At 49.1% G+C, this 27,729-nt stretch overlaps 1 protein-coding gene across 3 annotated transcripts in view; it reads left to right on the top strand.

The window, feature by feature from the left end:
• OTULIN (OTU deubiquitinase with linear linkage specificity) overlaps positions 1-18,693 on the top strand; it is a 31,931-nt gene extending 13,238 nt beyond the window's left edge. For all 3 annotated transcript variants that reach the window (XM_049648764.1, XM_049648766.1, XM_049648765.1), the window contains 4 exons: positions 2,491-2,634; positions 7,235-7,360; positions 10,679-10,948; positions 13,461-18,693. In XM_049648764.1, the coding sequence (XP_049504721.1) occupies positions 2,491-2,634; positions 7,235-7,360; positions 10,679-10,948; positions 13,461-13,655 (735 nt within the window). In that variant the 3' untranslated portion in view covers positions 13,656-18,693. The remainder of the gene's footprint in view (positions 1-2,490; positions 2,635-7,234; positions 7,361-10,678; positions 10,949-13,460) is intronic.
• The last annotated feature ends 9,036 nt before the right edge of the window (positions 18,694-27,729 follow it).

Below are 27,729 nucleotides of genomic sequence, written 5' to 3'. Positions count from 1 at the left end.
CTATTTTTGTTGTTGTTTAGATCTGTGTTATTTAGGGTTTAAAATTTAAAAATATTTGTATACATCTGTTCTTTTCTTTACATCTTGTTTTTATTTATTTATTTTTTATTTTAGAGAGTGGGAGTGGGGGAGGGGGCAGAGGGAGAGAGAGAGAGAGAGTCTTAACGAGGCTCTGTGCTCACCGTGGAGCCCGACACTGTGCCCGATGCCATGACCTTGGGATCATGACCTGAGCCGAAACCAGGAGTCAGACGTTCAACCGACTGAGCCACCCAGGCACCCCTGAGCTTGTCTGTATAGAAACGATCGTGCCTCTTCTACACGCACCTCAGCTGCTCATGCTTGCCCTGCAATGGGCTGACCTTACTCAGAATGTAGCTGCTACTTTGAAAGCTCTGAGAGCCAAATTTAGCTCTGCTCTCTGCGAGTCTGAACTGTAGACTCCTCACGTCTCAGGCACTTGGTGGAGAGCTCACTCATGAAATATCTGGGACCATGAACATTTAAGTTTGTGAGGCCATCTGCCGAATACGTGTATTGTCCGCTTGGAGGTTTTCCAAACAGCCCCATATCAAACTAGACAACCAGGAGGCTGGATACCTAACATATGTCTTCTCATCTTCCCCAGAAATGCTTTCCTTGACTTGCAATTTTATTTCATGACCTCAGACTCTTTAAAGGATCTGTTCTAACAATTGGCACCTCTGGGTCCATAATTGAACGTATCTATTAAGGGTATCCACATATTCCGTATTTTGCAACTCATGCTAAAATCGTTTCTTTGTGATTTTAGTTCTAGAGAAAGATTTGACCATGTAGTTGGACTCTTTCAGTGACCAAATAACCAAAGGCACATCAGTTAGAAAAGTGTCACTCTGGGACCCGTGGCAGTAATTAGAGCATCTCAGGGGCCTGGTAACAGTTGGGTGTCTCGGTTCTTTTTTTTTGCCCTTATTTATCTTACGGTTTATTTTTGTTTTGGGTATTCTTTTGGAAGTAAGTGTGTATAAATCCAAATTTAGTTTTAGAAGTTTGAGTCACCTCTGAAACAGCATGAGTAATTGGTGCATTTGGAAAGATGCAGTTACCGTTGAGTTAGCCATCGCGAGTATTCCCAGGATAGCTGGGAGTGCACCGAAGGGAAGAGGTGCTCGGTGGGCCCTTACTGTGTTGCAGCGATTGGACCACTAAGTGAAAACGCAACTCTCAAAATTTTATTGTTGGAAAAAATCATTTCACACCCACTTAGAACATCATCCTGTGACTTGCCCCTTGAAAACTAATAACGAGGGTCCCGTACTTGGGCACGGTCTGCATGGTGTCCACCCCACGTTAAGGGCGATGCTCCTTCTTTTGTGTAAGTGCAGGGGAGGAAGCAGAGCTTCAGGTGACAACAGTCAAGGATGAGTGAGATGGGCAGCAGGGCCCACAGGACAAGGCCAGAGAAGTGCAGGAGGCAGCAAAGTGGACCCTGACACTCGGGCCTCAGGAGCAGCTTGGCCCGGTGCCTATGGACCATTTTATGGGGGCTGCTTTTGGAGCAGGCTTTAAAATGGTCCATTTGGACGGCTGTGTTTGAGTGACTGAACACCTATGTCACTCATCATTTTCATTTCCTCGTTTCACTTCCAGACTGAATAAGAATGACACTTGAATCCACTTTTTAAAGAGTCTAATGGAATTATCCAGATATCTTCTAGCATGTGGACTTTTTTTAAGTATACCATGGAACCTTAGGATTATTATTTATTTTATTTTATTTTATTTTATTTTTTGAGAGAGAGAGCATGCACGTGTGCGAGGGGGGCAGAGGGAGAGTGAGAGAGAGAATCTTAAGCAGGCTGCACGCCCAGCACAGAGCCTGACACGGGGCTTGATCTCACAACCGCGAGATCATGACCCGAGCCAAAAGCGAGTCGGACACTTAACCGACAGAGCCACCCAGGCGCCCCAAGGGATTTTTTTATTTTTTTAAAATATGGAGGTGGAAACTTAGTACGTTTCTCTCTGTATTTCTCTATAGGAAATATATCTCTCTATAGGAAATATAGGAATATATCTCTATATTTCCTATCTATCTCTATATTTCCTATCTCTTCTTTAGAGCTAGGGTCCCTTTCAACACAGCTTAAACCCCTCAGAAGTTGGTTATCCATAAGTGTCAACAACAGTTGTGTAGAAAAGGGACATCTAACTCCAGCTCCAGGGGCTGGAAGTGTTTTCATAATATTTGGTATATTATTTATATGTTCTCGTGTGTTGGATCTGTTACATATGCTGATGTTTTGTACAGTACTAGCATCTGTTAATTTCTTCGGATTAATAAAAACCAGAATGGGAACAGTTTACGAGGAGGCCTCCGCCAGCCTGTTCTCGTTCTTCCAGCGATGGGGCGGGGGGGGGGGGCATGTTTTTTCCACAGGAATACAACTTTCCCTACCCTCCGAAGTCAATAATGCCCACTTTGAATTCTTTGATGCTTCCACCCAGGGCTACGAGGAGGTGTCGCAGAAGTTCACCTCCATACGGCGAGTCCGTGGAGACAATTACTGTGCGCTGAGGGCCACGCTGTTCCAGGCGATGAGCCAGCCGGCAGCGCTGCCGTCCTGGCTGCAGGACCCGGAGCTCACGCTGGTACGCTGCTGCTGCAGGTTTGAGTCCGCAATGTTTCCATCGTTTTCGTGAGAAGGAGCTCGCGCCTCGGCCTGGGCTCCTTCCTTGCCGGTGCTGTCCGCAGCGTGACGTCGGCGTGTGGGTTTCTCCGTTCTCGTGTGGCCGGGATGATTTTGCATGCTAGAAGGACCAAGAACCGTTGCTATTTCCCAGGAGAGAAGAGCCATCACGTTTATTTGAACAATTCAAGTAAAGAACGAAGGATGAATTGAGAATTGAGAATGAATTAAGAGAGCTGGTGTTTATAGTTTGTAAAAACTACGTACGGGCAGTTCGACTCGACGTTGGTGTCGGTAGGAGGCGGGCTGTATGTGGCACCATCTGAGAACCCGCTGGGGTTTTAGAAGGCAGGTTTCTGTGGTTCTAGCTTCAGTGCGAGAAGTCAGCACCTTCCGCGGCGTTAAGAGGATCGGTGCCGCAGGTGGCCGTCGAGAGGCTTCCTGGGAGGTGAGGGTCGGGGGATGCGTCCCGTGCCTGGCCGTCTTTGGTTTAAATCTGCAGTGTGGTAGTGACACCCCAGAATGCTGTGTCATCGTGGCTTGTGCCTACAACACACAGCAGATGGAGTCACGTGATAGGTTGGATGATAGAATGACCCAAAAAGAGTGTGGTGGGCAGGAATGATTGGGCAGAACTGGTCATAAGGCGTTAGTTGGAAGAAAATCAGAAGTCCCGTGCTTAAACAACAGCAGCGGCAACAGACCACTAAACAAAACCCGAGAGGGCTCGCTGTGGGAGATCTGCCTTGACGGCAGCTTGGGAAGGACGTGAGGATGAATCGATCACAAGTTCGGTCGCCCCCCACCCCCCGCCCCGTGTTGTGTGGCCGGCAGTGAGAATGAAGCCGTGTCCTCAAGGAACACTGCTGAACCACAGTCCCGTCTGGGACCGGGCTGGTCAGACCCCGTGTCGAGGGCGGTACAGCTCTGGGCCTGTGTCCCCAGTACCGATGCGAGTGTGACCGAGCTGACTGCCCCCGTTCAGGAACTGTTGAGGCAGCTGGGGTATTTTCCTGGAATGAAGATGACTTAGAGGAAGCCGGGTGGCAGCCGAGCTAGAGATTAGGTACGCGCGGGGTCACCCGGCCTCAAAGGGCACAACCCACGGAGGCCGTTCCATTCCGGCTCTCGTTCCGGCCCCTCCGCCGGTCTTCCCTCGGAAAGTCCGCTCTGGCGGGAGCCTCTTTGCGGGAGCGAGGGGTGGCGCCGCGTGCCTGGAAGAAGGTGGGGTGTGACCAGGTGTGCGGGTGGAGCGGGGCGTGGCCTGGCCTGGGGGGGGTGCGTGGGCCGCCTCGCCTCGGGAGGGGGGTTTGTCTGTCTCCACACACTGCTTTTATAACGGTGATAAGTCACCTGTTGACTGTAAAATCCGAATGTGCGATCACTCTTGCTTAAGAGAAGCAGATCGCGCGATATTTAAGAAGTCTGTTGCTGCAGAACAAGACAGTCTTACAGGAGCGTTGGTACGAAAGTCGTTTCTCATGCATCTTCCTGATACGTCAGGATGACATGTATCCTGTCATTCTAAGCGAAACCCCTCTTGCCATTACAGCCTGGTCTGAAGTTCTTGTGTGAGAGATGACGTGGGCTTGCGGTTGTGGACACGTGAGCGGAGCCGGTGACCAGTCTGTGTCCGTTCACCCTGCTCCTTGGTCTTTCTGATGTGCCCCGACCGCCTCTGACCGCCACCCTGTGTCCAGCGACAGTCGTGTGTCCTGGTTTGTTCATGGCACCACCGCCTGTGGTTACCGTGTGTCCGTGGGGCTTTTAGGAGTGTGACAGCACTGACCACTTCTGGGGACACGGGTGAGCCGCTCTCGGCAGGCAGGTTCAAGGGACTCTCATGCCACATACTCGGCCTCTCCTGAACCGCACCGGCTCTCCCTTAACCCGCCCCTTCGGCTTCTGGGATCAGAGAGGTCCTGGGACACCTAAGTTTGTATGAGTTTGTGGACTGAGAACTGATGTCGGCCTCTGGGCCGTAGGCCAGGCACTGCGGAGCATCTCTTGACCTCATCCAGAATCCGGGCGAGCCCAGAGAAGCCATATGTTGTCACCAAGGGACATGCACCCTTTAGCTGGCTGTATCTGCCTCTGTTTGCAGATTGAGATCTGTTCTCTGTAGCATTTTGCCCTTTTCCCTCTTTCCTAGAACATACTCGGTTTCGGAATATAAAAGGGAGAGAGGAGAGCTGGACTGAGAGACCCTCCTCCCCTTAGTCCAAGCCCTTGCACTCTCCCCTGGCCTTGCTTTGGTCTCAGCCTGGGGTGTGAGCTTTGCCCTCACTGCCTCTCTCCGCCTACCCTGCTCGGGGCCCCTGTCTCCAGATCCCAGTCTCCGTATTTGACTATAGCTGGACCACCTGACCCTGACCCCAGTGTCAGAGGTGGCTCGGTCTGGCTGCTCTTAGACTTGGGGCATGTCTCGGTCCCCGAGAGGGGGTTGTCCTTCAGGGCACGTTCGCTGAGTTTTAGAATGTCTCTGAACGGGTGGGACCTGTGACAGTGTTTGTACATCGGAGTTCTCTGCATGCGTTCGTTTTGGGGGTGCATCGTTGTTAACCTACAGTCCTTTTGATCATGGCAATGGTGCCAAGGACTGTGGACACTTGCTAGAGGGCGGGCAGTTGTGGAGTCACAAGTGGGACTCCTTCTCAGCGGGTCACCGACTTTATTCTGAAACGCGTCCAACCCTGGTTTCTTGTTTCAGTCTTGTTTTTTGCTTGAGTCTCCCTCATTCTAGCAGAAGTGCAGCGTCTGTGTACGTGGTAGAAAAGAATGGTTACTTCCCTGTTTTCCGTGACTCTGGAAAGCGTTTAGAGGTAGATCCATTTTTTCTTCTGAATAAATCGTTCCAGCTGCATTATTCTTTCCTCGTTTCTTTTTCACACCTTGTCTCTCGGGCTTTCTCCAGGATCTCCACGTCTCCCAGAGGCATGCGCCCCTGAGCGAGGGCATTTCCTAGCAACAGTTCGCCCGTGCGTGGAAGGAATGAGGAAACGGACTTTTATGTCAGGGGTTCCCTGTGTGTAGTTAGAACGTTGGGGACTTTCAAGTAATTCACTTGCGTGTGGTGCCCGCTTTTTAGGTACGTGCACAGCGTCCTGTGCCGCTCAGATGGTCTTCTGGGCTTCTCTGTACCCCTTTTCCCAGTGTAGCGGGTATTTCCTGCTCTTTGCACTTCCTTGTGCCCAGTTGTGATTTCGACTTGTTGCCACTTGAGGGCATTTTAGGTTCTGGTGACAGATCTGAAAGCGGAACTGAAGCTTCGCAGCAAAACGGCGCACACGTTGCCCAAATGCTGGGCAGTGTGGGTGCGGAGCTGGGCCGCTTGGCGGGGCGCTCACAGGAAATGGGGAGAACACAGCCCCGCCCCGCTTAGTGAGTGAGTGTGGATCGTGGTCCCTGGGGTAACTTTACCTAAAGAGGAATTTCCCTGTGTGGTTTTGTTTTTTGCAGAAAGGAAACCACCTTTGGTTTACGTGATTGCTGTAGATTGAGAAGGTAAAATTGGAATCGCCCTTTGGGAAAGGGTCTTCAGAGTCTTAGACGCCTGGGGAACTGAGCCTGTGGCCTCATTTAAACCTGTGTTCGGGACTGTTAAACAGGCTCTCTCGTTCCACGTAGGATGTCATAGGAATTAATTCTCCTTTAACGATCCTTTGACTTGGAGGTGAACTGTCGTTTCCTTTCTGGGTTTTATAGCAGGGAAGCGACATGCCTGTGCCCAGCCTAATTAGGAATGTTCTTCTGACACACCCAAGACTGTTGGGAGTGTCAGGGTTCCCATGCCGTCATCGACCGGGTTGTGTCCCAGCTTGCCTCTCAGACTCCAGCTTCTGTTGATTAGGGGAAAACAAAATAAAACACCCTCCAGGAAAAAAAAAAAAAAAAAAAGGAACCAGGCAAAGTAGTAGGTCAGCTGTCACTTCTTTAATGAGCTAGGCCACCGCGGCTGTTAGCTCTGCTCCTTATTCTCCGTGGTGTTCTTTATCTTACGATATTGATCAGGCTTAGGTTAAACTAGATACACATTGTTTTTTTGAATATCAAAACTTTGGGGATATATGGCAGTACTGGAAATTAGGCTTTATATTTCTAATCAGGAAAGAATCAGGTTTTTACTTTATCCTGGACCATCTTGCATGCCTGAAGCGCCTTCCTAAGTTGGGCATTAGGGACGGCAGGAGGCTGCCATTGAGCCCAGTAGCTGCCTGTGTGGTTTGTGAAGACACGATGTGGACCCTGCCCTAATGTGCCCTCACAAAGTGCTGTGGAATGTTCTGGCCGTGGTTGGAGCTGAGCAAGCTGAATGGTGCCTTTGTATCTCAACCAGAACCGCCATTTGACTCCAGCAGCCTCCTGGAGTTGGGGGAGGGGGGTGGTGCTTTCTGAGTTCACAATTCCAGATTTAGGTCCCTCCATCCCAAACCCAGACAAAGGTGGAGGAATGAATTCTGGAAACAAAGGTAGGTTTTGTAGGCTTTGTGGTTTCTGCAGGATCCTGTGATGGATTTCTTGGTTCTAACACCTCTTTATCTCTCTGTTTCTTGATAATCCAGTTACCGGAAAAACTCATAAGCAAATACAATTGGATCAAGCAGTGGAAACTTGGACTGAAATTTGAGGGGAAGAGCGAGGACCTGGTTGATAAAATTAAGGAGTCCCTCACACTGCTAAGGAAGAAGGTTTGGAACATGTAGTTTTTTTCTTTTTCTCTGATAAGTGCAAAACTCTCGCTCCTGATTGCCCCAGCAGACCAATTCTCAGTCCTCGCTTAGTGGATTGCCAGATGCCCGTGGCAGGTTTTTAGGCAACATAATTTAAACGAACACAAACTCTTCCTGTGAAGTCTTTGGTAAGATGGGGAAATAACACTGATTATTATGTTTAGTGAAATGTGTAACTTTCTTCAAAGGAAACCTTAAACAAGTGTAGTCTTTGTTCTAAGTCATATTGACAAGCTTCAGGGATAGTCTGTATTTAGTCTGTATTTCTTACAGTATTGTCAGTGATATAAGTGCATCTTTATTAAATTCTTCCCAATTTCATGTTTTAAGATTCTGTCCATATTTATTAGACTTGTTTTCATTCCTGAATGATTGTCCGGTGAGTAAATTCAGTAACTTGTCTTTTGAAAACTGTCCTGAGGGTTTCTCTGAAACAGAATTACAGGGAGAACTTGGTTGGCTGATTCCCAGTGATTTGGTTAAGAAAATACTCCCGTTCTGGAGTATTCCATGGGGTTTGGATGTCCTTGCACACTGGCCCACACTGTCCACTAGGCTGCTTGCTTGAGGCTTTCTTCACCAGGAACCCTGGCTTGAGGGCCTGCTAATGGCTCCAGGCTTTGTGGATGGGAGGGAGACTGGTTAAGGGGGTGGCAGATGTCTTTTTTTCTCTTTCTCTCTCTCTTCCTTCCTCCCTCCCTTTAAAAGTTTATTTACTTTGAGAGAGAGAGAGCGAGCGAGCTCATGCAAGCAGGGGAGGGGCAGAGAGAGAGGGGAGGGAGAATCCCAAGTAGGCTCTGACCTGTCAGTGCCGAAATCAAGGGTTGGACGCTTAATGGACTGAACTACTCAGGCTCCGGTTTCCAGAGGCCTTTAGCTCCTCCGCCAGATGTTGATCTGTTTCCCCCAGAATAGTCTGCCGTCTAGCTAGACTTTGAGCTCCACGAGAGACTGTCCTGCTCGTTCCTTTTCACCCAGTGTTGAGTACCAAGCCTGGCACATAATAGGCATTTGGTAAATATATTGTGTAGTAAATGAGCTGAGGGCTTGACCTCCTGGAGCTTAGTTTTTATTAACAGACACAAGTGTTTAATGGAAAGTTCACTGTCAAAGGAAGTCTAGAGATAAAGAAATTGTGACAAGAAAAGGAAATAGGGATTCTGTTCTCTTTGCCTCTTAAGAGTGGAGCTTGGGGTTTATAGAGCACAGCCTTTTTGGGGCAGGGAGACGTGTGCTTGCCCAGGATCTGGGTTAGGGGAAGGTCGAGAGCAGGTTTCTGGCTGTGTGAGTGAATGGGAAGGCTCTTCGGCTCGCCCACTTGTGACAATTTCCTTTCCGTCTCTTTTAAGGTCTTGTGAAATTGCAATTTTTGCTTTATCAATTGTGTCTGCTATAATTAGATCCTCATTTTTGGGAATGTTTAAGTGATTCCGGTTCACAGTGACATTAAAATTGTTCATTAATAATCTAAGCCAACATAACTGGTACCTCTCATGTGCCAGGCTGTCTGTGAAACACGGTTATTTAATTAGGTTATTAAATAGGTTATTTAATTCTCATAACTACCGAAATGTAGTTGCTGTGTTATTCCTGTTTTAAAGATGTCTGTTAATGCCACCAGCTGCTTGGTGGGAAGGCCTTCATTCCATCCTGACTCTCTGACTCTAGAGCCATGCTCTTGACTGCCAGCTTGGTTGCTTCTGGAAAATATGAGATGTTCCAGCTTTCAGCCACATATTGAAGAGAATCCTGTGGTACAGTCATTACCATTAAAGTTTACTGTTGAATTTAGAATTTTAATGGTTTTTGAGAGGGGCAGTAGTTACCGGTTACTCATAAGGACTAGTTTCTGGGGCACCTGGGTGGCTCAGCCAGTTAAGTGTCCGACTCTTGAGTTCAGCTCAGGTCATGATCTAACTGTTTGTGGGTTCGATCCCTGCATTGGGCTCTGCATTGAAGGTGCAGAGCCTGCTTGGGATTCTGTCTCCCTCTCTCTCTGCCCCTCCTGTGCGCTCTCTTTCTCTCTCTGTCTCTCAAATAAACATTAAAAAAAAAAAAAAAAGACTAGTTTCACATCAGTATCTCATCTCATTTGCTTGAACTTAAGAGTGCATATGTTTATTGAGTTTTCTCGCTCACTTAAGAGTCTGCCGCTGTTAGCTGAATACCTAGTACTCTGCTTTGTTCTTAATCAGGAGTCAGTAAACATTTCCTAAGTGGATATATGCATTTGAAACTCCCAGGTATATTTTTAAGAAGTTAGAGGGAAGACCGTAGTAAATTAACAATCAAAAGACCTCATAGTCTTCCTTGCCCAGCCTCATTTTTGCAGCTCAACTTGCTGTTTCTGGGTGGTCAGCGCTCCTGGAAACCCCTTAAGGGGAGAAGTAATTTTAGCTACCCTTCACGGCTTCACATACCAGCCTCACATGCACCTTATTAGCTCCTCCAGACTATTTCTTTTTTTTTTTTTTTTTCAATTAAAAATTTTTTTAAAATATTTATTCTTGAGAGAGAGAGAGAGAGAGAGCAAGAGCGTGCAAGCTGGGAAGGGCAGAGGGAGAGGGAGACACAGCATCTGAAGCAGGTGTCAGGCTCCAAGCGGTCAGCACAGAGCCCGATGCGGGGCTCAAACTCACAAACTGTGAGATCACGACCACCTGAGCTGCAGTTGGACGCTTAGCCGACCGAGCCACTGAAGTCGGACGCTTAACTGACAGAGCCACCCAGGCGCCTCCCTCCAGAAGTATCTCTGATTGGTTCAGTTTCTTTCTTTCTTTTGTTTTTTTAATGCTTATTTATTTTTGAGAGAGCGCGCATGAGCAGGGGACGGGCAGAGAGAGAGGGAGACACAGAATCTGAAGCAGGCTCCCGGCTCCGAGCTGTCAGCACAGAGCCTGATGCGGGGCTCGAACCCACAAACTGTGAGATCATGACCTGAGCTGAAGTCAGGCACTTAACTGACGAAGCCATCCAGGTGCCCCTTGACTAGTTCAATTCCATTGTCTAGGATCTTAGGGGAGTTGAAAGTTCCATTCCATGGCCTTGGGCCTTCTTAGTGCCTTGTACTTTTGTTTCAAATTAATGGGGGAAAAGCTGAATAAGGAATTTGTGTGGTCTAAAGAGTACCATGGTTTGAGCTAAAAACTTGAATGTTGTGAATGTTGGTGCATGATCCGTGGTTGCCTACTTGGAAAATAATTTTGTGCACATGGTATGGAAGTATACCAGGGTTTCTTAGAACAGACGTGTAATTGTTATGCACCTTTCTTGCAGTGGGCAGGCTTGGCAGAACTGAGAACTGCTGAAGCGAGGCAGATAGCTTGCGATGAACTGTTCACAAATGAGGAAGAGGAATATAGCCTCTATGAAGCTGTAAAATTTCTAATGCTAAACAGAGCCATTGAACTATACGATGACAAAGAGAAGGGAAAGGAAGTACCATTTTTCTCTGTGCTTCTGTTTGCTCGGGACACATCGAATGATCCTGGACAGCTGCTAAGGAACCACCTAAACCAGGTGGGACACACTGGTGGCCTTGAACAGGTGAGTTGTGCCTTCGGGAGTGTGTTAGTCCAAAGCAGCAGCTTTAATCATCACACGGTATTTCAGAGCCTTTGTCGGTCAAGGGCTCCAGAGCAGCTTAGTTGCGTGATTCCGTCTCGGGGTCTCGGGGTCTCGGGAGGTTGCAGTCATCCGAGGGCTGGACTGGGCTAGGGGGTCCACTTCCCACGTGGCGCACTCCCCCGGCTGTTGGCAGGAGGCCTCATTGGTAGCTTAGGAGGGTTTAGTTCCTCGACACATGGGCCCTTCTGTAGGGCCACTTGAGTGTCCTTGTGACATGATGGCTGGCTTCTCTGAGAAAGTGAAGTGATCCAAGAAGAGAGCGAGGAGGAAGCCACAGATGTGTTTTGTGATCTCATCTTGGAAGTTAAACGCTGTTGTTTACACCGTATTCTAGTTGTTAAAAACAAGTCACTAAATCCATCCCACACTCAAGGGGAGAGCATTAGTTCCGCCCACCTTTTCAAGTGAGGGGTACAAGGGTACAAAAGAACTGTGGATCTGTTTTGTAACCACCACGTTGATTTCATCCGGGGCTGGCTTCTGCGGGATGCCGGACGGGATTAGTACCCTCGCGTCTGGTAGGCTACAGATACGTGAAGCAAAGGGTCTTATTATTTAATCTTGGCAGCTGTAGCTGTATTAGGTAGCATCCTTTAAAAATAGAAATGGAGTCACCTTAGCCAGTAGAGACTAGCCTGCTCTTGGATCTTTTACAGAGATGCTAAGTTTGGAGTTCTACCCGGAGACCCAGTGCGGTACTGTCCCCTGACTCACCACACCTTGCAGTATGTTTAGTGCCCTCATTATATTATCCTGAAAAGCTGAAGTCCTTTCTGGTGGAACAGCCAGCCATTAAAGTAGCATTGAAGGCTTTCCATCCAAAGTGCTCCCTTTGTGCTTACGAGGCCCACTTGCCCACTTGCGCTTACCTTTTTCTGTGTGTAAGAAAGAGCAAAGGCTGAAGGTCACTGCTGGGTCAGGCAGAATTGACTTACCAGAAGAACTGCTTACAAAAAGTGTCTGCACTCGCAGTGTAGGCTGCTTACGTCTCCTGAACCGTAGCGCTTGCCTTCAGCAAAAAGTCTGGTGCAGCTGGTTTGCAAATTAGACCGAAGTTCGTTCTTTCTGAGTCCTCACAAAGTCTACGGTCATATGGCGAGTCCATTTTTAAAATAGAACAGCTTTATTGAGACGTAATTTACGTACCATAAAGTTTACCCTTTTGAAGTGCGTAACTCAGTGGTTTTTAGTATTTTTATAGAGTTTTGCAGCCATCATTGTAGTCTAATTTTAGGCCATTTTATCACTCCAGAAAGAAACCCTGTAATGATTGGTGCTAATTCCCCCTCCCCTCCAGCCCTAGGCAGCCACTAGTCTACTTCCTGTTGCTAGAGATTTGCCTATTCTGGACATTTCCTATAAATGGAATCCTACAATACGTGTTTTTTTGTGACTTGCTTCTGTCACTCAGCAAAACGTTTTCAAGATTCATCCATATTGTAGCGTGTGTCACTAACAGTATTCCATCGTATGGCTGTATCACATTCATTCTTCAGTTGATGGACATTTGGGGTCTTTGTACTTTTTAGCTATTTTGAATGATCCTGTTATGAACGTTTATATGCAGGTTTTTTGTGTGGACGCATATTTTCATTTGTCTTGGGTATGTACCTAAGATGTACTTCTTTTTTTTTTTTTTTTTTTTTTTTTTAAGTTTATTTTAGAGAGAGTGAGACAGAGCGTGAGCAGGGGGAGGGCCAGAGAGAGGGAGACACAGAATCCGAAGCAGGCTCCAGGCTCTGAGCTGTCAGCACAGAGCCCAATATGGGGCTCAAACCACGAACCTGTGAGAACATGACCTGAGCCAAAGTCGGACGCGTAACCGACTGAGCCACCCACCCACGCGCCCCCCCCCGTTTTTTAAATTGAAGTTCATATAAAATTAACCCCGTTCTAAAGTATATAACTCAGTGGCTCTTGGTACATTTAAGCATTGTATGACCACTACCTGTGTCGAGTTCCAAAACATGTTCATCACTCCACAAGAAAACCTGGCACCTGTTAAGTGGTTGTGCCTCGTTCTTACCTGTTTGATCCTAACTGTTCTGGGGGGCGTGAAGTGGTAGCTCAGTGTGGCCTCGGTCTGCGGTCCCCTGATGACTTTTCAGGTGCTCATTGCCCATTTGCATATCTTCTTCGGATTAATGTCTGTTCTTTTCACATCCTTTGCCCAATTTTTAAACCGGTCGTTTGCTTTTTTAATTGTTGAGTTATAAAAGTTCGTCATACATTCTGGATACAAGTCCCTGATTTACCGGACGGTGAGTCCAGTTTTGATGATCTGCTTGTTTGTAACAACTGTGGGGGAAAGGCCGGGGGCCGGGCCCAGGGCGGGGAAGGAGGGTTGCTGCCCGCAGCCTGGGAGGGAGCAGGTGGGACTGTGTCTTTCAGCACAGCTTCCCCCCGCAGACCCGTTGGCTCTTTTCCCCAGGTGGAAATGTTCCTTCTTGCCTATGCCGTGCGCCACACCATCCGGGTGTACCGGCTCTCCAAGTACAGCACCGAAGAATTCATCACGGTCTACCCCACCGACCCACCCACGGACTGGCCGGTGGTGACCCTGATCGCCGAGGACGACCGGCACTACAACATCCCCGTCAGAGTGTGCGAGGAGACGAGTCTGTGAGGGACGCGTGCCTGGACGGCCCGGCCACACGGCCGAGGTGCCCTGGCAGCTCCCTGCCGCGGCCCGCGGGCTTCCAGGTCTCTTCGGGTGACCCACGGGGACTGTTGGGCCGGGCGAGCCAAGCTGGACTGGGCTGTTCTGAGGACGGCTTTTGGTCGTTAGAACTAACCAGGGGTTTTCCCTCCTCTCTGATGCGATATGTTTCCTCGGGGGCCTTCAGAGCACTTCTTTTGGAAGGTACAAACTACATCTTCTCCATAAAACAAACCTTTTGTATCAGAGGAGACGCCTCTCGGAGAGGAGTGTGTTCTTCACGTCTCAGAAGCAGACTCTCTAATGTAAACTAGGTCTCAGTTTTTTCTCAAGATAGTAATTTTTTGTTTTGGGGGTGATGGGTCTCCGGAGTGCCCGTCCTATGCAATTCGGCTTACGTGGCCTAACTCTGAGGCAGAGCCTGTTAGGGGCACAGTCATAACGTCCTCTGATAGTCTTACTGAGCACTGGTTCGGGCTTACATGTTCATTAAAGCTATCCTAAGCAGACTGTCTCATAGAAGATTGAACACTGGGTCCAAAAATGAGATATTTAAAGCTGTAGGAGGGATGTGGTGGCACATCACTCCTGACTCTGAGAGCGTGACAGGTGCCTGAGGTCGTGGCCGCGCCTGGCCCGGTGCGTCGTGCAGGTGGTGCGCTCTCGGCTGGGTGAGTTCGGGCGTTGGGCCGTTGGTTCTTCTCCATTTCACAGATGCGCCGTTGTATAGTCAGAACGGAGCTGAGATCCAGCTGCTGTTTTAGAGGAGGAAACCGAGGCCAGACGGCGCTGGGCACTCGTCTGCGTTCGGAGGCGAGAGGGAGCGAGATCTCGACTGGCCCGTGTGCCCTTTTCATGGTGTGGTTTTGAGGCTGCCTCCGCTGCCAGAGTCGAGTACCTGGGCGGGGGTGGGCGACAACAGCAAAGCGTCCGGGAGGGTCCGTGAGCAAGGTTAAGCAGAGGAGCGTACCAAAGCCGAGCGCCGGAGTGTGGCAGAGCCGCGGCTGCCTGTGGTTTGGTTTGGGAAGCCCGAGGGAGGAGGTGACGTTCCTGGCTCTCAGTGGCCACCTGCACCGAGGCCTGGCTGGTGACCGGCGGGGCGACGGGCCTGGTTGCAGGCGGCGAGGGTCCGGATCACCCGCACGGGGCGTGGGCCGTGCACCGTGTTCGCGGGACTGGACGCCTCTCGTGCCGACCCAACGTTTGTGGGCGTAGAGTTTCCCTGAGGTACTGGGCTTTATTTCATAGCAATTACCAGCTTATTTGGTTCAATTTAGCATAGTTAGCAAGCTAGCAAACACCTTTTGGGAGTGGCAAACCTTCTTTGAAGATTTAGTTTTGCTTTGTACTGAAAAATTAAAATTCTCATGAGAAAACTCAAAGGACACGCAGAACTAGGCAGACTGTTAGGTTAATAATCCCCCATTACTCCATCAGTACTGTTCACCACCCTTCGGTAAGTGTGTATTCGTTAGCGTGTTTGCATCAAGCTCTGTTCTAAACACGTGTGAATGTGTGGCAGAGGTTTTGTGGTCTTGGCTGTGAGACGGGATGGTTCCTTGAACAAGGAGGTACCTCGGAGCCAAATTAACAACAAGGACTTCTTAGCGGCCTCGAGGCTTTATTTTAGTATTTGTAGCTCTACAACAGGAAATGCTTTCTCTTCATTCGTGAACATTTTTTAAAGCGCACTTAACATGTTGAGGCACAGGGCCGTGAAGGTCTCTGTCCGGGCTGCGTTGTCTCTGGCTGTTGGTTCATACCAGCTGTTGAATTTAATAATACTCATGATCCTGTGTCTTTGCATGTCAACAGTGTTTTAGTCTTCGTGAACTTGAACTGGATTTCTGGGCAACTTGTTTACATACATCCTTTTTTCTTGTTCCTGTGTGTGATATTGTCAGAGTGCAGAAACCGTGGTCTTCACCACCACATTGATGAAAGTTTGAAACCATGTGTTTGAGTTGCTTTCTGTCCCGGCGCCTTACTGGACTCTGCCCTCAGACTGTTATCCAGGCTTCGTGGGATCCCAGCATCAGAGAAGCAAAACTTCCAAAGAAACCATATTTCAGGAAATACAGATGATCGGCCGACTTTAAAAAATAACATTCTTTGTTGCCACGTGCAACTTCAGTTGCCCAGAATCTCAGTTCCATTAATCATTCCTGATCTCGGGCTGGTCGGGTGACAGCAGCAGAATAGAAATTGCGTTGAGACCAAAATAGATGCAGGATAATCTGCTTAGAGGGGTCTCTACAATGATAGAGCATTCTAGAAGAAGAGAACTCAGTAGTGACCACACGGAGCCCACTTTCATCCCCAGAGTTTATTGAGAGACTTCAGGCGTTTTGGACCCTGTAGTCTTGGCGGGAAGATTATCTCCAGCTTAAGCAGGTGTGACTTCTACTGTTGAGCTCATTTAAGGTACATTTAAACCTGAAAGCATTTCCCTGTAACAAGTTCCCAGGAATTAACACTGCTTCCTCAGGACATTTTCTTCTGGCTCCTCTCCTCACCTGCTTAGCAACATCTACATACACAACATACGCTGATTTCACTTGGACCCGTGGAACAGTGATGGACGACGGCCACAATGGGGGACAAGAGGCCAATGTGTGGTTTTTCACTTGTGATCTAGGCCTAGGTGGGGTTTGATCTGAAATGTTTACAGTTCCCCTTCCTTAGAATATGGCATAGCAGGAAATGTTTTAGACACGCAGAACAGGATTGACCCGCTTTCTTTGTATAGGCCTTTACTCTTTTATTAGATGTTCGCTGTCGTGTCAGGTAAGGGCTGATGAAAGTTTTCAGGCATTGCCTTTGTCTCCTTTCATTATTCTGTTCCTTCCGGTTGTAAGGATTATCAATCAGGTAAAAATCTCAGGCCACACGAGTCTTAACACCTCCGCCAGAAGAAGCAACTTTTGTGGGTTTTTATGTGCTTTTTTTTTTTTAAGAGGCTGTGTTTTCCCTCCTGCCCCGCATCTCTGCCCAAGTTGCTGGCTCCCCTCATGGGCTGCAGTCTGCTTCTGGAAGGTGTCCCGATGACAACTGTAAAGTGCTCTATGTATGGCCTATAATGATTTAGCGCCCTTACTATTGCTGCCTTTGCGTAGGACTCCAGTAGACTTCCCCTGTCTCTTCTTTCTGATGTTAAAACAACAGTTGATTATTTTTCCTCTCTTTATTAAGCAGTATTTTGCAAGGACTTCCCCCTTGAAATCCCAGAAGTATAAACTTCCAGGGAATCTTATTTGTAGGCACAGGTAGAAATCTGTGACTACTTAAAACACAATGAAAAGGAGGCCCTCTGTGTGTGTGAAGTGAATCTGAAATGTGTGTGAAGGGCATAGAATCCCCAGACTGTTTAGCAAAAGGCAGAGCACAGTGTCACGTAACTTAAAAACAGCCCAAGGAACTGTAAGAAGTGAATTGAAGAAGGAACTGATTTTAGGGTGGAACTGTCACTTTAAGACAAAACAATGGATGCCCGACATTCCTGGGCCTATGTTATACGTAGATAAAAATCTGAATGAGTAGAAGGACTTCTATGTATGGATTCTGCAAAGCCTTTTTCCTAAAATGTGCTAAATTTTGCTCATGTAATATTTAATGCTTCACTCTTCTGGAAAACCTTGATGATCTCTTCTGAGGAGGTGGAGAGACCAGGGACCCAATACTGAGTTGTGCAGAGAATAAAGACAGGGGCAATGGAAGATGAAAGCCTTTGTCATTCAGTTTATAACTTAGGGCCTGGAAGAGCACAAAACTAACCCTGTTTGGCTGTCTGCCAGCGCTGGTGGCCGCTTAGAGCCCCCACCCCACCCTGGGCGGGGAGGGGCGAGCGAGTGTGCCTCGCCACAGCAGGGGACCCAGCAGCATTTGGGAGGGGGAAGGTGAGCCATCCCACTTGTATTTTTTTCATAGAATATTGAAATTTATTACTAGGAATGGCGGAATGGGTTAGTACATATAATTAAACTATGCAGAACGGCCTTTAAGTCTGGAAATACAGATACGTTAATCGCATTGAAATATCATATCAGCAGACCATTTATTATGGAATGTCACTGTTCCCAGGCCTTATGGCCATCTGCGTATTTAAATATTTTTAATGATCATTACTAGCCAGGGCTAGAATTTTGTCTGTCATGTTGATTTCTTGGCTCTAAGTCTGGGTCAGGAATGAAATCGCCAGAACGTGGTTAATACAAGGAAAGGTTACAGGGCTCGAAATATCTACGGTCTTAGCGGTCATTCTTCTAGTAACCAGGAGTGGTTGAGAGTAATTATGAACTTCAAAATAATATTTTGTACTTAAATTCTAGGAGCTTTTCTATAATAAGAAATGCCTTGATCTGTATGCCCATAAATGGTGCTAAAATCTGGTCCCCTTTACAGGAACCACAGCAGTCCACAGGAATGTTGATTACTTCTGAGTATTTCGATGAGGGAACAACGCCAAAATGAATGTATCTAATGAGCTCCCTCCTCATTTCCGTTGTTTTATGAAAATATTTTGGTGGTGTTACCTGCACTGTAGCAGCTTCTGACTTTCAGTATTGTGAATTTGGAGGGGATATCAGCCAACTTCTGCCTCTGGCAATGTGTGTCCTTCCCTGTGGGCTGGGCTGGGAAGGGGGCGTGGCCGGGAGCTCAGGCCCTACTCCTCTGGGCTTGTTTAGCAAAGTCTTCCTCTGTTTACACTGTAAAAATGTTAGCCTTTGTCAAAAACGTCTGCCCCAAGAAGGATGCTCCAGAGCCTTGGGTCAGTTTGGGGCTGTGCTCCGCCCCTGCCGCTGTGGCTGGAGGCCTGGGTGCTGGGGGCGGGGCGGGGGCGGGGTGGGCAGGAGCTCCTTCTGTGACTTGTTGAGTCAGGTCTTCACTGTTGGAGGCGGAGCTGACTCAGGGCTTCACTGTTGATCCCTTTAGCAAACCTGACCACTGAGGATTGTACGAATAAATAATCAGAAATAAACATAGAAAATAAAAGATCAGAAGCCTGGCTGTGCTGCTGTGTTGCCTTTGAGGACCTGGGAGATTTGGGTCCAATACTGGAAGTTTCTAGAACCCGCCCCCCCACCCCCACCCCCCCTCAAGCCTGTGGTGCCCAAGGACTTCACAGTGCCACGTAAATGCTGCAGAATAACGAGGTGCGTCGTTCCGGACTTGGGTCTAGATTTAGTACCAGTCCTGCCACCCCAGGTGGTGAAGTGAGGTGCACCCACTAGGGCGGCAGTCACAGTGCAGACCCGGCCTTGCCCTGTGTTTGCCGAGAGAGGTCCGTGGTGTGTGTGACATGCTAGGCATTCAGGAGCCATTCAGGCCGATGGTACCGCACCCACAAGGATCACAGCAGGAACTCGTGTGCGCGCCGTAGGAGTTAGACTGGCCTGAAGGAAATGAATAATCTGAAGATGGGGAAGGCCGGGCTTTCACAGGTACTCCTGGCGCCAGAGAAGGAAGTCTGAGGCCACAGAGACCTCACTTCCTGGTGGTCGAAGAACCGAGTCTGGGGGTCTGTTTGCAAACTGGTGCTGGGCTTCTGAAGAACCCTTGGTTAGGGGGCGGGCATCCATCAGAAAGCAGTGCCAGGCTGGAGATGGGCCGCAGGAGGACCTTCCTGGGATAAACCACAACAATGAACTGTTTTCTCCTCCTCCACCCGGTTCAGTTGGCTAATCAACAAAACATCCGGTACAGATACATTTTGCCCTCCGCTTACCTGAATTACGGTGATCTCAGTTCTAAGGGCCGTGTGTCTGGCATTTCTCCGTGACCTCCCCCCAGCCCGCAGGTGTAGAGAACAGGGATCTAGGCTGTGGGTCCTAGGGAAGCCCTTAGGAATATCTTTACTCCCCATCAAATGGTAAAAATACCAACTGTGCTATGTGTGTTCAAAATGAGCATGCATTTATACGGTATGCTTTCACTTCATCTCTTATCTTGCTCAAGACCTTCTGGGCATTCTTTCTGGAGGGTCTTGTAATTGTTTGTCTCCCCTCCCCTTCCCCCTACTCCTGCCTCTTGTCTGGGCTCACGGTAGGTGGCCTAGTAATGACCTTGTGAACTCCCGGGTCTGAAGGGTTGATGATAGACCTCTAGCCCGGAAGAGGCAGAACAGATTTGGCCTTCGGAGTGGAAAGCCCTGAGCGACACTACTGTCTCAGCTCCCCAGAGTGAGTGAGGATTTTTCTGTCCTTCCCTCCCATCTGGCAGCCCAGCCCTCTGGTGTCGCAGGGTGGTCGAGAAGATAGGTACAAATTTTTTTAGGCATTTCTAGATCCAACATGTTTAAGGCTCTTGAGATGTGTTTCCAAACTGCCCTCCAAAAAAGTTGAAAGAATTTTTAGTCTCACCGGGAGGTAAGACTGCTTCGTTGTTCCCCAAGTGAGTCGAGGTGTGATTTGATTTTGAACTTTGACAATGCAGCAAGGAAAAAAAAAAAATGTAAAGAGAGACATCTAGTTTTAGTTGGCTTTTGATTCTGGTAATGGTGGACATTTTTCCTAGATATCTGTTGGTCATTAGGATTTCTTTCCTGCATTGCCTCGCCACGGTCACCCGTGACATTAATCTCTTTCCCTTGTTGAATGTGTGCTTGAAACATCTTGCCAAATCGTCTGCTGAAGAGGTGCCGTTAATTGACATTTCTCCTGGAGAGGAAGGGTGCCAACTTCCTCAGGCCCCTGCCAACGCTGAGCTCTATCAAAGTTCTTCATCTTTGCGGAGTTGACAGTTGGACCTTCAGTTTGCGTTCCTGTACTTGAGTGAGGCTGAACCTGCTTTCATCTGTAGAAGCCGTTCACGGGTCATTCTCTGGGAGCTCGTGTCCTTTGCCCATCCGTCATACTTTCTAACTAGACTGTCATACGTGAGGATACTTTTGGTTTTTGTTTCTGTTTCTGTATTTCCCAAAGAGACGTAGGGGAGGGAACATCGAGAAGGGAAGCCTGACAGAGGGGTGAGCGCACGTCCGTGTTGAGCGCTCTTGATTGCAAGTGAGAGCTGGCTCAGGTTATCTGAGTTCGTGGAGGGCTTGATTCATCAACAGGAAGGGGTTGGAGGTGAGAAGGCCTCCAGAAGGGGGGCTGCTGCACAGGTGTCCTGGGGTTAGCTGTTCCAGGGAGGAAGGTGGGGAGGAAGGCGTGAATCCTTCATTCAGCAAAGAGCGCCCGCAGGCACAGTTCCAGACTCCAGATGCAAGGATGAGCCGGGCCCAGTCTTCCCCTCCCTGTCCTTCCCAACTGTCCCCTCCCTGGCCCTCCCCAGCCCTCCAACTGTCCCCGACTTGGGCACAGCTCACGTGCACCGGTGACAGGTGAGCTGAATGGCATGGCTCCAGGCACGGACTCACCAAGCGATTTTGTCCACTGTTCAAGAGGTGATCAGTGGGAGAACTTCCCCTGCCCCTGGATGGAAACTCACCTGCAGGCCTCCACCGCTTTCCTGGGCACCCTTGGGGAGTAGAGAAACCGTGCAGTCATTTTACGTTGCCAAACGTGGTCCCCATTCAGGAATTGGAATGCCGTGTGTCGTAGAAGAGTCAAAGCTTCGAGTGACCACTAACGGCACCGAGTGCCCCCACCACCCCCCGGCCGCGGCTCCCAGAGCTGGAGCAGGGGGAGGGAGGCCAGCGTGAGGGCGGGGGAGCAGACCTCCTACTCTTGATGGTCGCTGTCCTAAACCGGCCTCCCTCCTGGGCCTGGCCGGGGCTTAGCTCTTCTCTCATCCTGGTGGGGGACACTCGCAGGGATCTGTGGCGACCCCTTTGCCCCTCCTCCTCCCCCCAGCTCAAGGCCTCTGGTGAGCATTTCCGCATGCTGTGGCCAATCTTCCCCCCCCCCCTCCCTCCCCCTTTGCCCCCCCCCCGGGGGGGCCAATCCCCCCCCCCCCCCCCCCCCCCCCTTTGCCCCCCCTAGGAACCCAGTGATCCCCCCCCCCCCCCTTCCTACTTCTGAGCCCTGTTCACCTGCTCAGGACCTCAGGAGGACCCCAGGGGGGCTTGTGGCCTGTGTAGCTCAGGTCTGGCTCAGGGGAGAGGCTTTGCAACTTCTGCCCTGTCAAAGTTGGCATGTGCCAGCCAGCCCCGGTGCCCCCTCCCCTCTAGCTCTCTCTTCTGGCAGATCTGACACCAGAGCTCCGAACCCCCGCCACTAGGGGCCTATTTCAGGCGCTCTCCGTGTCTCCGAAGAGCCTTGTCAGTAGGCTTAAGGTGTCGAGGGATCTCCCGCCGCCCACCCAACACTCACACGTGATGCACACGCAGCGCTGAAGAGGAGAAGGGCTCAGTACAATTCTGCAAGGAAACCATCTCTACAAATTACCTGTTTAAGTATCTGGGTTCTTTTATGCCCTTGCGGTGGGCGAGGATGAAAGAAGGAACAGGTTTTGGAATGAGGCCAGGCATGAAGACTCCTGGAGCCGGGAGGCCGGCCACCTGCACGAGTTCCCATCTTGTGATGCTGCTTCTCATTGGATGCTAACGTCCTCCTTTCTGGCTGGGCCCGGTTTACTACACGTAGCCCAGGGTCGGCCTGGTGCCCACCCAGGTAAGTGTGAGGTCCTCCTTATAGCAACCCAATGCCTAGCGTGAGAGGAAGGGCTAGCCTGGAAAGGCAAGGGGGAGGTGGTCAGCCTGCTAGGAATGGTTGAGCAGGTTGTGTACTGCAAAACTCCAGGAGGCGTCATTCACCCCACAGTCCAGGAGGACCCATGAGCCTGAAGGCTACCTGAGGTGATCAGGAGCGTGTGAGCTAAGCCAGAGGGACTAAGGATGCAGAGGAGGGACAGATGTGACAGATAGTAGGAGAAAGAGCCTCCAGGGTCAGTGGCTTGATTGAAGGAGGGGTGGGGCATGGAGGAGGCTTCTGGGTGGGTGACAATGTGACTCACCTAGATGGCAGTCAGGAGAACGCATGGGGAGGGTGGGGAGAAAGTGTGCAGGGAGGGGCCTAAGGCCAAGGCCCCTCCGGGACCCCTCCGAAAGAGGTTGGGAGGTGACTGGTCTGAAGCGCAGGAGCAAGTCTGGGCTGGAAGAAGTGCTCTGGGCATCACCAGTGTGTATTTGGAGCTGGAAACAGGCCCAGATTAGGTCACCCGAGAGCTTGTAGAACTGGATTCTCAACTTCCGCGGGAGCAGGCTGGGGCGTGGGGGCCATTTTTAGTCTTTTCCTAAGAGGGCAGAATTCAGTAGCACTGCTCAACACAGTTGTGGGGTGGGGGCGGGGGGCGGGGCTGGCCAGAAGGTGGGCAGGGCAGTGTCTGGGGAAAGGCAGAGCCGCTGAGCTAGGATGTGGTGTGGCCCAGACAAATGGGCCTGTGAGCATGTGTCCTAACAGTGTCTGGGGCTGGGGGAGACCAGCTGACCGCAGCCGGCTTTCCTGGGCCACCTGCCTTTACGGCGAGAGGGCTTTTTACACGAACCAGATTGAAGGTTGGGTGGGTAGTATAATGTGAAGTCGGACACCAGTTGTGCTCGTTCTGTTTTGGTCTTTGCAAAGGTATCCGGAGTATCTGAACCAAAGACCAGATTGGCTGTCGTTTTGTTCCATGAACGCTGTGGTGGTCTGTCTCTGCTGAAAGCAGGCCTGCAGGAGTGTTTGTAGATTCCCTGGCTGAGTCTGTTCCATGCCACTTGGAAGCCCGGCCCACGAGCACCTCCGTCTGCCTGCATTGCCTTTGATCAGACTCTGCAAATCCTGATGTCGCGCTAGGCTAGAACTGGACAAGATCTCGTTCTAGAGCAGAGATGGCCAACCCACAGGCATCCAGTAACTTGCCCGACTCAAAGCTAATAAGCAGCCGAGATAGAATGAGGACTCCCAGTTCCTGGTTTTTCTTTTTCTTTTTGTGCAAAGACCTATATGTTGAGCTGGGAAATTAGCACAGTATTTATTGGCTTGTGTGGTCCAGGAAGAAGCCTGGAGCTCATTGTGGGCAGGATTAAAGACATAAGCAAAGCTAACCTTGCCCCCAACTCAAATGTTGCCTTTAAGAGTATTGAAAAGGATAGTTTGGGAGAGGGCATAGTTTTCTCCATGATATTAACCTAAAAGCCCAGTAGATCACATTTATAATTATATCCAAACCGCTTATCACAAGGGTAAACCTTTTGGAATTTTGCTACCATTGTATAAGGTGTGGGTGTGTGCGGTTTGTCATAATTAACAGTAAGAGGCAGTAACAGGGAAGCATAGAAGTAGTACTGAGATCTGGGATTTTAACCCAAAGACACACGCTAAAGCTGCGCAGAAGAGAAGACACAGTCTCGGGCAGGGCGGTGGGATTCTTCCAACCCTGTCGGTGACGGGTATGTAATAAAACCCTTTCTGTCTATAATCTTTCACGGGAGGTTTAAAGCATGAGAGCCATCATTCTTCTAAGTTAAGACGTTCCATTTTAAAGAGAGTAATGCTTTTCACATAAAGACTGGTAAGAACAAGGATGCCTTAGATGTGGGCGGGAGGGGGTTTCAGGCTCTGGCCCTCTTCGTTTCCTGATGCCCATCTATGGTGGGTATCCCCATTCGAGAAGGGGTGGAGAGAAGCTGAGTACTTCAGAGAAGTACTTTCACTATTACTGCAATTATGGGAAGTAAAAATTCATTTTAACATAGAATACAATTTGAAGCAGTAGGTCATATTTAAATAAGGGATTTTAAAGAAATATGCCAGTGGTTACAGATTTTATCTACTGGGGCGAAGGGCAAAATTTTAATGCCTCGTGTACAACAGAAAAGGGAAATGTACTTAGAATTAGGAAATCATGTAATTTGGGATGTATAAACAGACTGATGGTTCCAGTAAGAAAATCAAGAAACTAAAAGCAATCTCAGTCAAATGCCAACTTTAAGCTTTACTTAAAGTAAAATTAGAGTATGAAAACTATTTGACAACACATGAGCATAAATTCTGCCCTCCCGAAAATAACCAAAAAAGAAAAGCATATGTAAATGCCCTTAACAAAAAGTTATGTCTGTGAAATACACATATAGCCATTGTTCAAGGGCAATGTGTATTTTATGTTGACCTTTGCGGTCAGTTTTAATCAAAGGCTACACAGATATTTTGATGTGATCGGTTTCAGTTAAACCCACAATTTTGATGTGAAATTGAAAAGCTGGTAAACTGGAAGCCACAGCACATGTGCAGTGACTCCCAGGAGACCTCATTTTGTTAAAAAAAATCCGGGATCACCGCGAACGTTGAGATCTGAAAGGAAAAAGGAGGTAATTTTATCCTTCCCTTGCAGGATCCTGTACCGGGGTCCTAAATCCTGGATCATGCCCAGAGTATTGGCCCCAGAAGGAGCCTTAGCAGTGATGGCCCAAGCCTCTGCTGTGCAGGCGACAAGTGTGAGGCCAGAAAGGGGTGAGTGATGTAGAAGGTCGTGCCATTTAAGCTGTCCTTCAGCGAATGAGCACAGCCTTGTACGTCTGGAACAGAACTCATGGGTGGCTCTGGCAAGGTTTCCGAAGTTCTCCGACTAGCTCCTTGTTCATTTCAGCTTTCGATATCTGCCCTCTCCGTACATCACTAAGCAAACCAAACACATCGCAAGTTGCTGTGGATTCGCCTCGACAAGCGTGAATGTGGCACCGCTAGGGGAACGTGCCTGCTTTGTGGCAGCTGGTCCTGGCTGCGGTTGCTGGGCGACGTGTAGACGTGTACCTGGTGCCTCCTTTGTTCGACCAGGGTGGTCTGCACTTCACCTTCATAGCAGATCCATCCAGAGCGTGAGTCCCCTATGCTTGTGGCCCCATGCTTCAGGGGACAGAGTCCACCTGGCTGTGATGTGTCCCAGCTCCAAATGCACCATTTCTTGTCCCCGATTCATGGCTGGAGAACGTCTGCCTCTCGACTTTATGGTGCCAATCAATCTCCATATGCCACTGAATTTCCATGAAGACAGACAGTGAATGATATCATCTTAAGCTGGTCTGTCTCCAGCTTTCCTTAACCTAAGGAAACCACTTCCACTTCTGGACACAGGAAGGGGTCCTACCTCTTGTGAGGTTTTGTTTTGTTTTAATTTCAGAAAGAAAGTGCGAGGAAGGGAGAGAGGCAGAGAGAGAGAGAGACTCCCAAGCAGGATCCACACTCAGCACAGAGCCCAATGCAGGGCTCAATCCGATGACCCTGAGATCATGACCTGAGCCGAAATCAAGAGTCAGATGCCCAACCAAATGAGCTGCCCAAGCACCCCTCTTCTGCATTTCTGTTTACATGCACGGACTGTGGAAGCTCATGGTGCACTTAAGCTTTGTAACCTAACTCAAAAAGAGGTACAGTATAAGAAATGTGCTGAATCTATGTGTAGTCGACTGCCATCTACACAAACACCTAGATCTTACACAGACTTGGAGACCAGGCCGATTATAAATGAAGCAGGGAAAAAATCTTTCAGAACCAGTAGGACTCGGCAAAGAATGACTTAAAAAAAAAAGAATGATCAGGGGGCGCCAGGGTGGCTCTCAGTCAGTTGAGCAGCTGGCTTTGGCTCAGGTCATGATCTCACAGTTCGTGGGTTCGAGTCCCACATCAGGCTGTGTGCTGACAGCTCAGAGCCTGGAGCCTGCTTCAGAGCCTGGGTCTCCTTCTCTCTCTGCCCCTCCCCTGGCTCACACTCTGTGTCTCTCTGTCTCTCAATAATAAATAAGCGTTAAAAAAAAAAAAAAAAAAAGAATGATGACTTAGGAGGCCCACCTTTGGTGCTCCGCTTAGCAGAGGCTAACAGTTCGAACTTTCCCTTTTGAGAAGAAAGTCAGCTCAGAACAAGCTCTCACCATCTCTTCTCCATCATTTTTCCCTTTTGAGAACAACACACACACACACACACACACACACCCCTCTTTTCTGACCTCTGAGCGGAGTTTGGGGTTATTTTGATTACGTAATAACATTGAGCTCATTTTGAACATTGGCGTAGTTCGCTTCAGAGGTGTAGTCTTCGAAAGGGCAGGGCCTTTTCGTTCATTCGTCTTCAGATTGCTTCTACATCCTGTTTCATGTGTGGTTACATCAGCTGATGAGTCATGTGATGTTTTGCTATTTCAAATGACAGAAATAGAGACTCAACCACACAGAGGGAGCCTCTCGAATGTTTACCAAACATGTGGCTCAAAAACATGCTTTTCTCTGGTTCAGACGCTTTTTCTGAAAGAGGCGTGTGAGGCTGTGCGTGAGGACAGCTGTCTACGGAAGGCAGGTGGGATCGACGGGTTTCATGGACTTGGCTGCAACGCACAGGTCTCAACACTACAAACTGCCCTGTCTCATAAAGCCCTGCCCATCGCAATGTTGGTTACAAAAAAGTGGCAGGACTTAGAACATAAAAGGCCCCTTTTTCTGGTCTGTGCGTCACTTTGAAAGCTTCATCATAAGTTCAGGGGTCAGCTGACCTGCAGAATAAGAGGCCAGAAGCTGTGGCTGGTTGAAACACAGCTGAAGTAGAAATTTTAAACATTTCATATTAGAGCGCACGAGTGGGGGAGAGGGGCAGAGGGAGAGAGAGAGAATCTCAAGCAGGTTCCATGCTCAGCGTGGAGCCCGACGCGGGGCTCGATCCCACGATCCTGGGATCGTGACCTGAGCCGAAATCAAGAGTCAGACACTCAACCTAACAGAGCCACCCAGGCGCCCCTGAAGTGGAAAGATTTTTTAAATACGGGAAAATATTTCTCAAGATAATGTCACTTAAGTACAACAGCATAAATACTTCCTATTTTGCAACACTGGTTCTTGGTCTCTCCCACTTCAGTCTGAATTAAGGAAAACAACTCTAGTCAGAGAACCACTGAGTCTTTAAATTGTTTTGTTTCTAGAAACTAAGAGCACATACCGAAGCTTTACTTGGCCACATCTGATACATCCTGAACCCGCGCTGAAGCTACTCTTTCTGACGGAATCAGCCACCCGGGGACATTTCCAAAGACAAACCACCCGCCAGGGCTAACACACAAACAAGACGAGCCCAACACAGGCAGCGAGGGGCCGGGCCCGGCTTGCACCCAGTGACGTAAAGCAATAGCCTTCCGTGC

The sequence above is a fragment of the Panthera uncia genome (assembly GCF_023721935.1).
Source record: "Panthera uncia isolate 11264 chromosome A1 unlocalized genomic scaffold, Puncia_PCG_1.0 HiC_scaffold_17, whole genome shotgun sequence".
Taxonomy (NCBI): Eukaryota; Metazoa; Chordata; class Mammalia; order Carnivora; family Felidae; genus Panthera; species Panthera uncia.
Note: the sequence above shows the minus strand (reverse complement) of the source record. Positions and strands in the feature narration are given on the sequence as shown.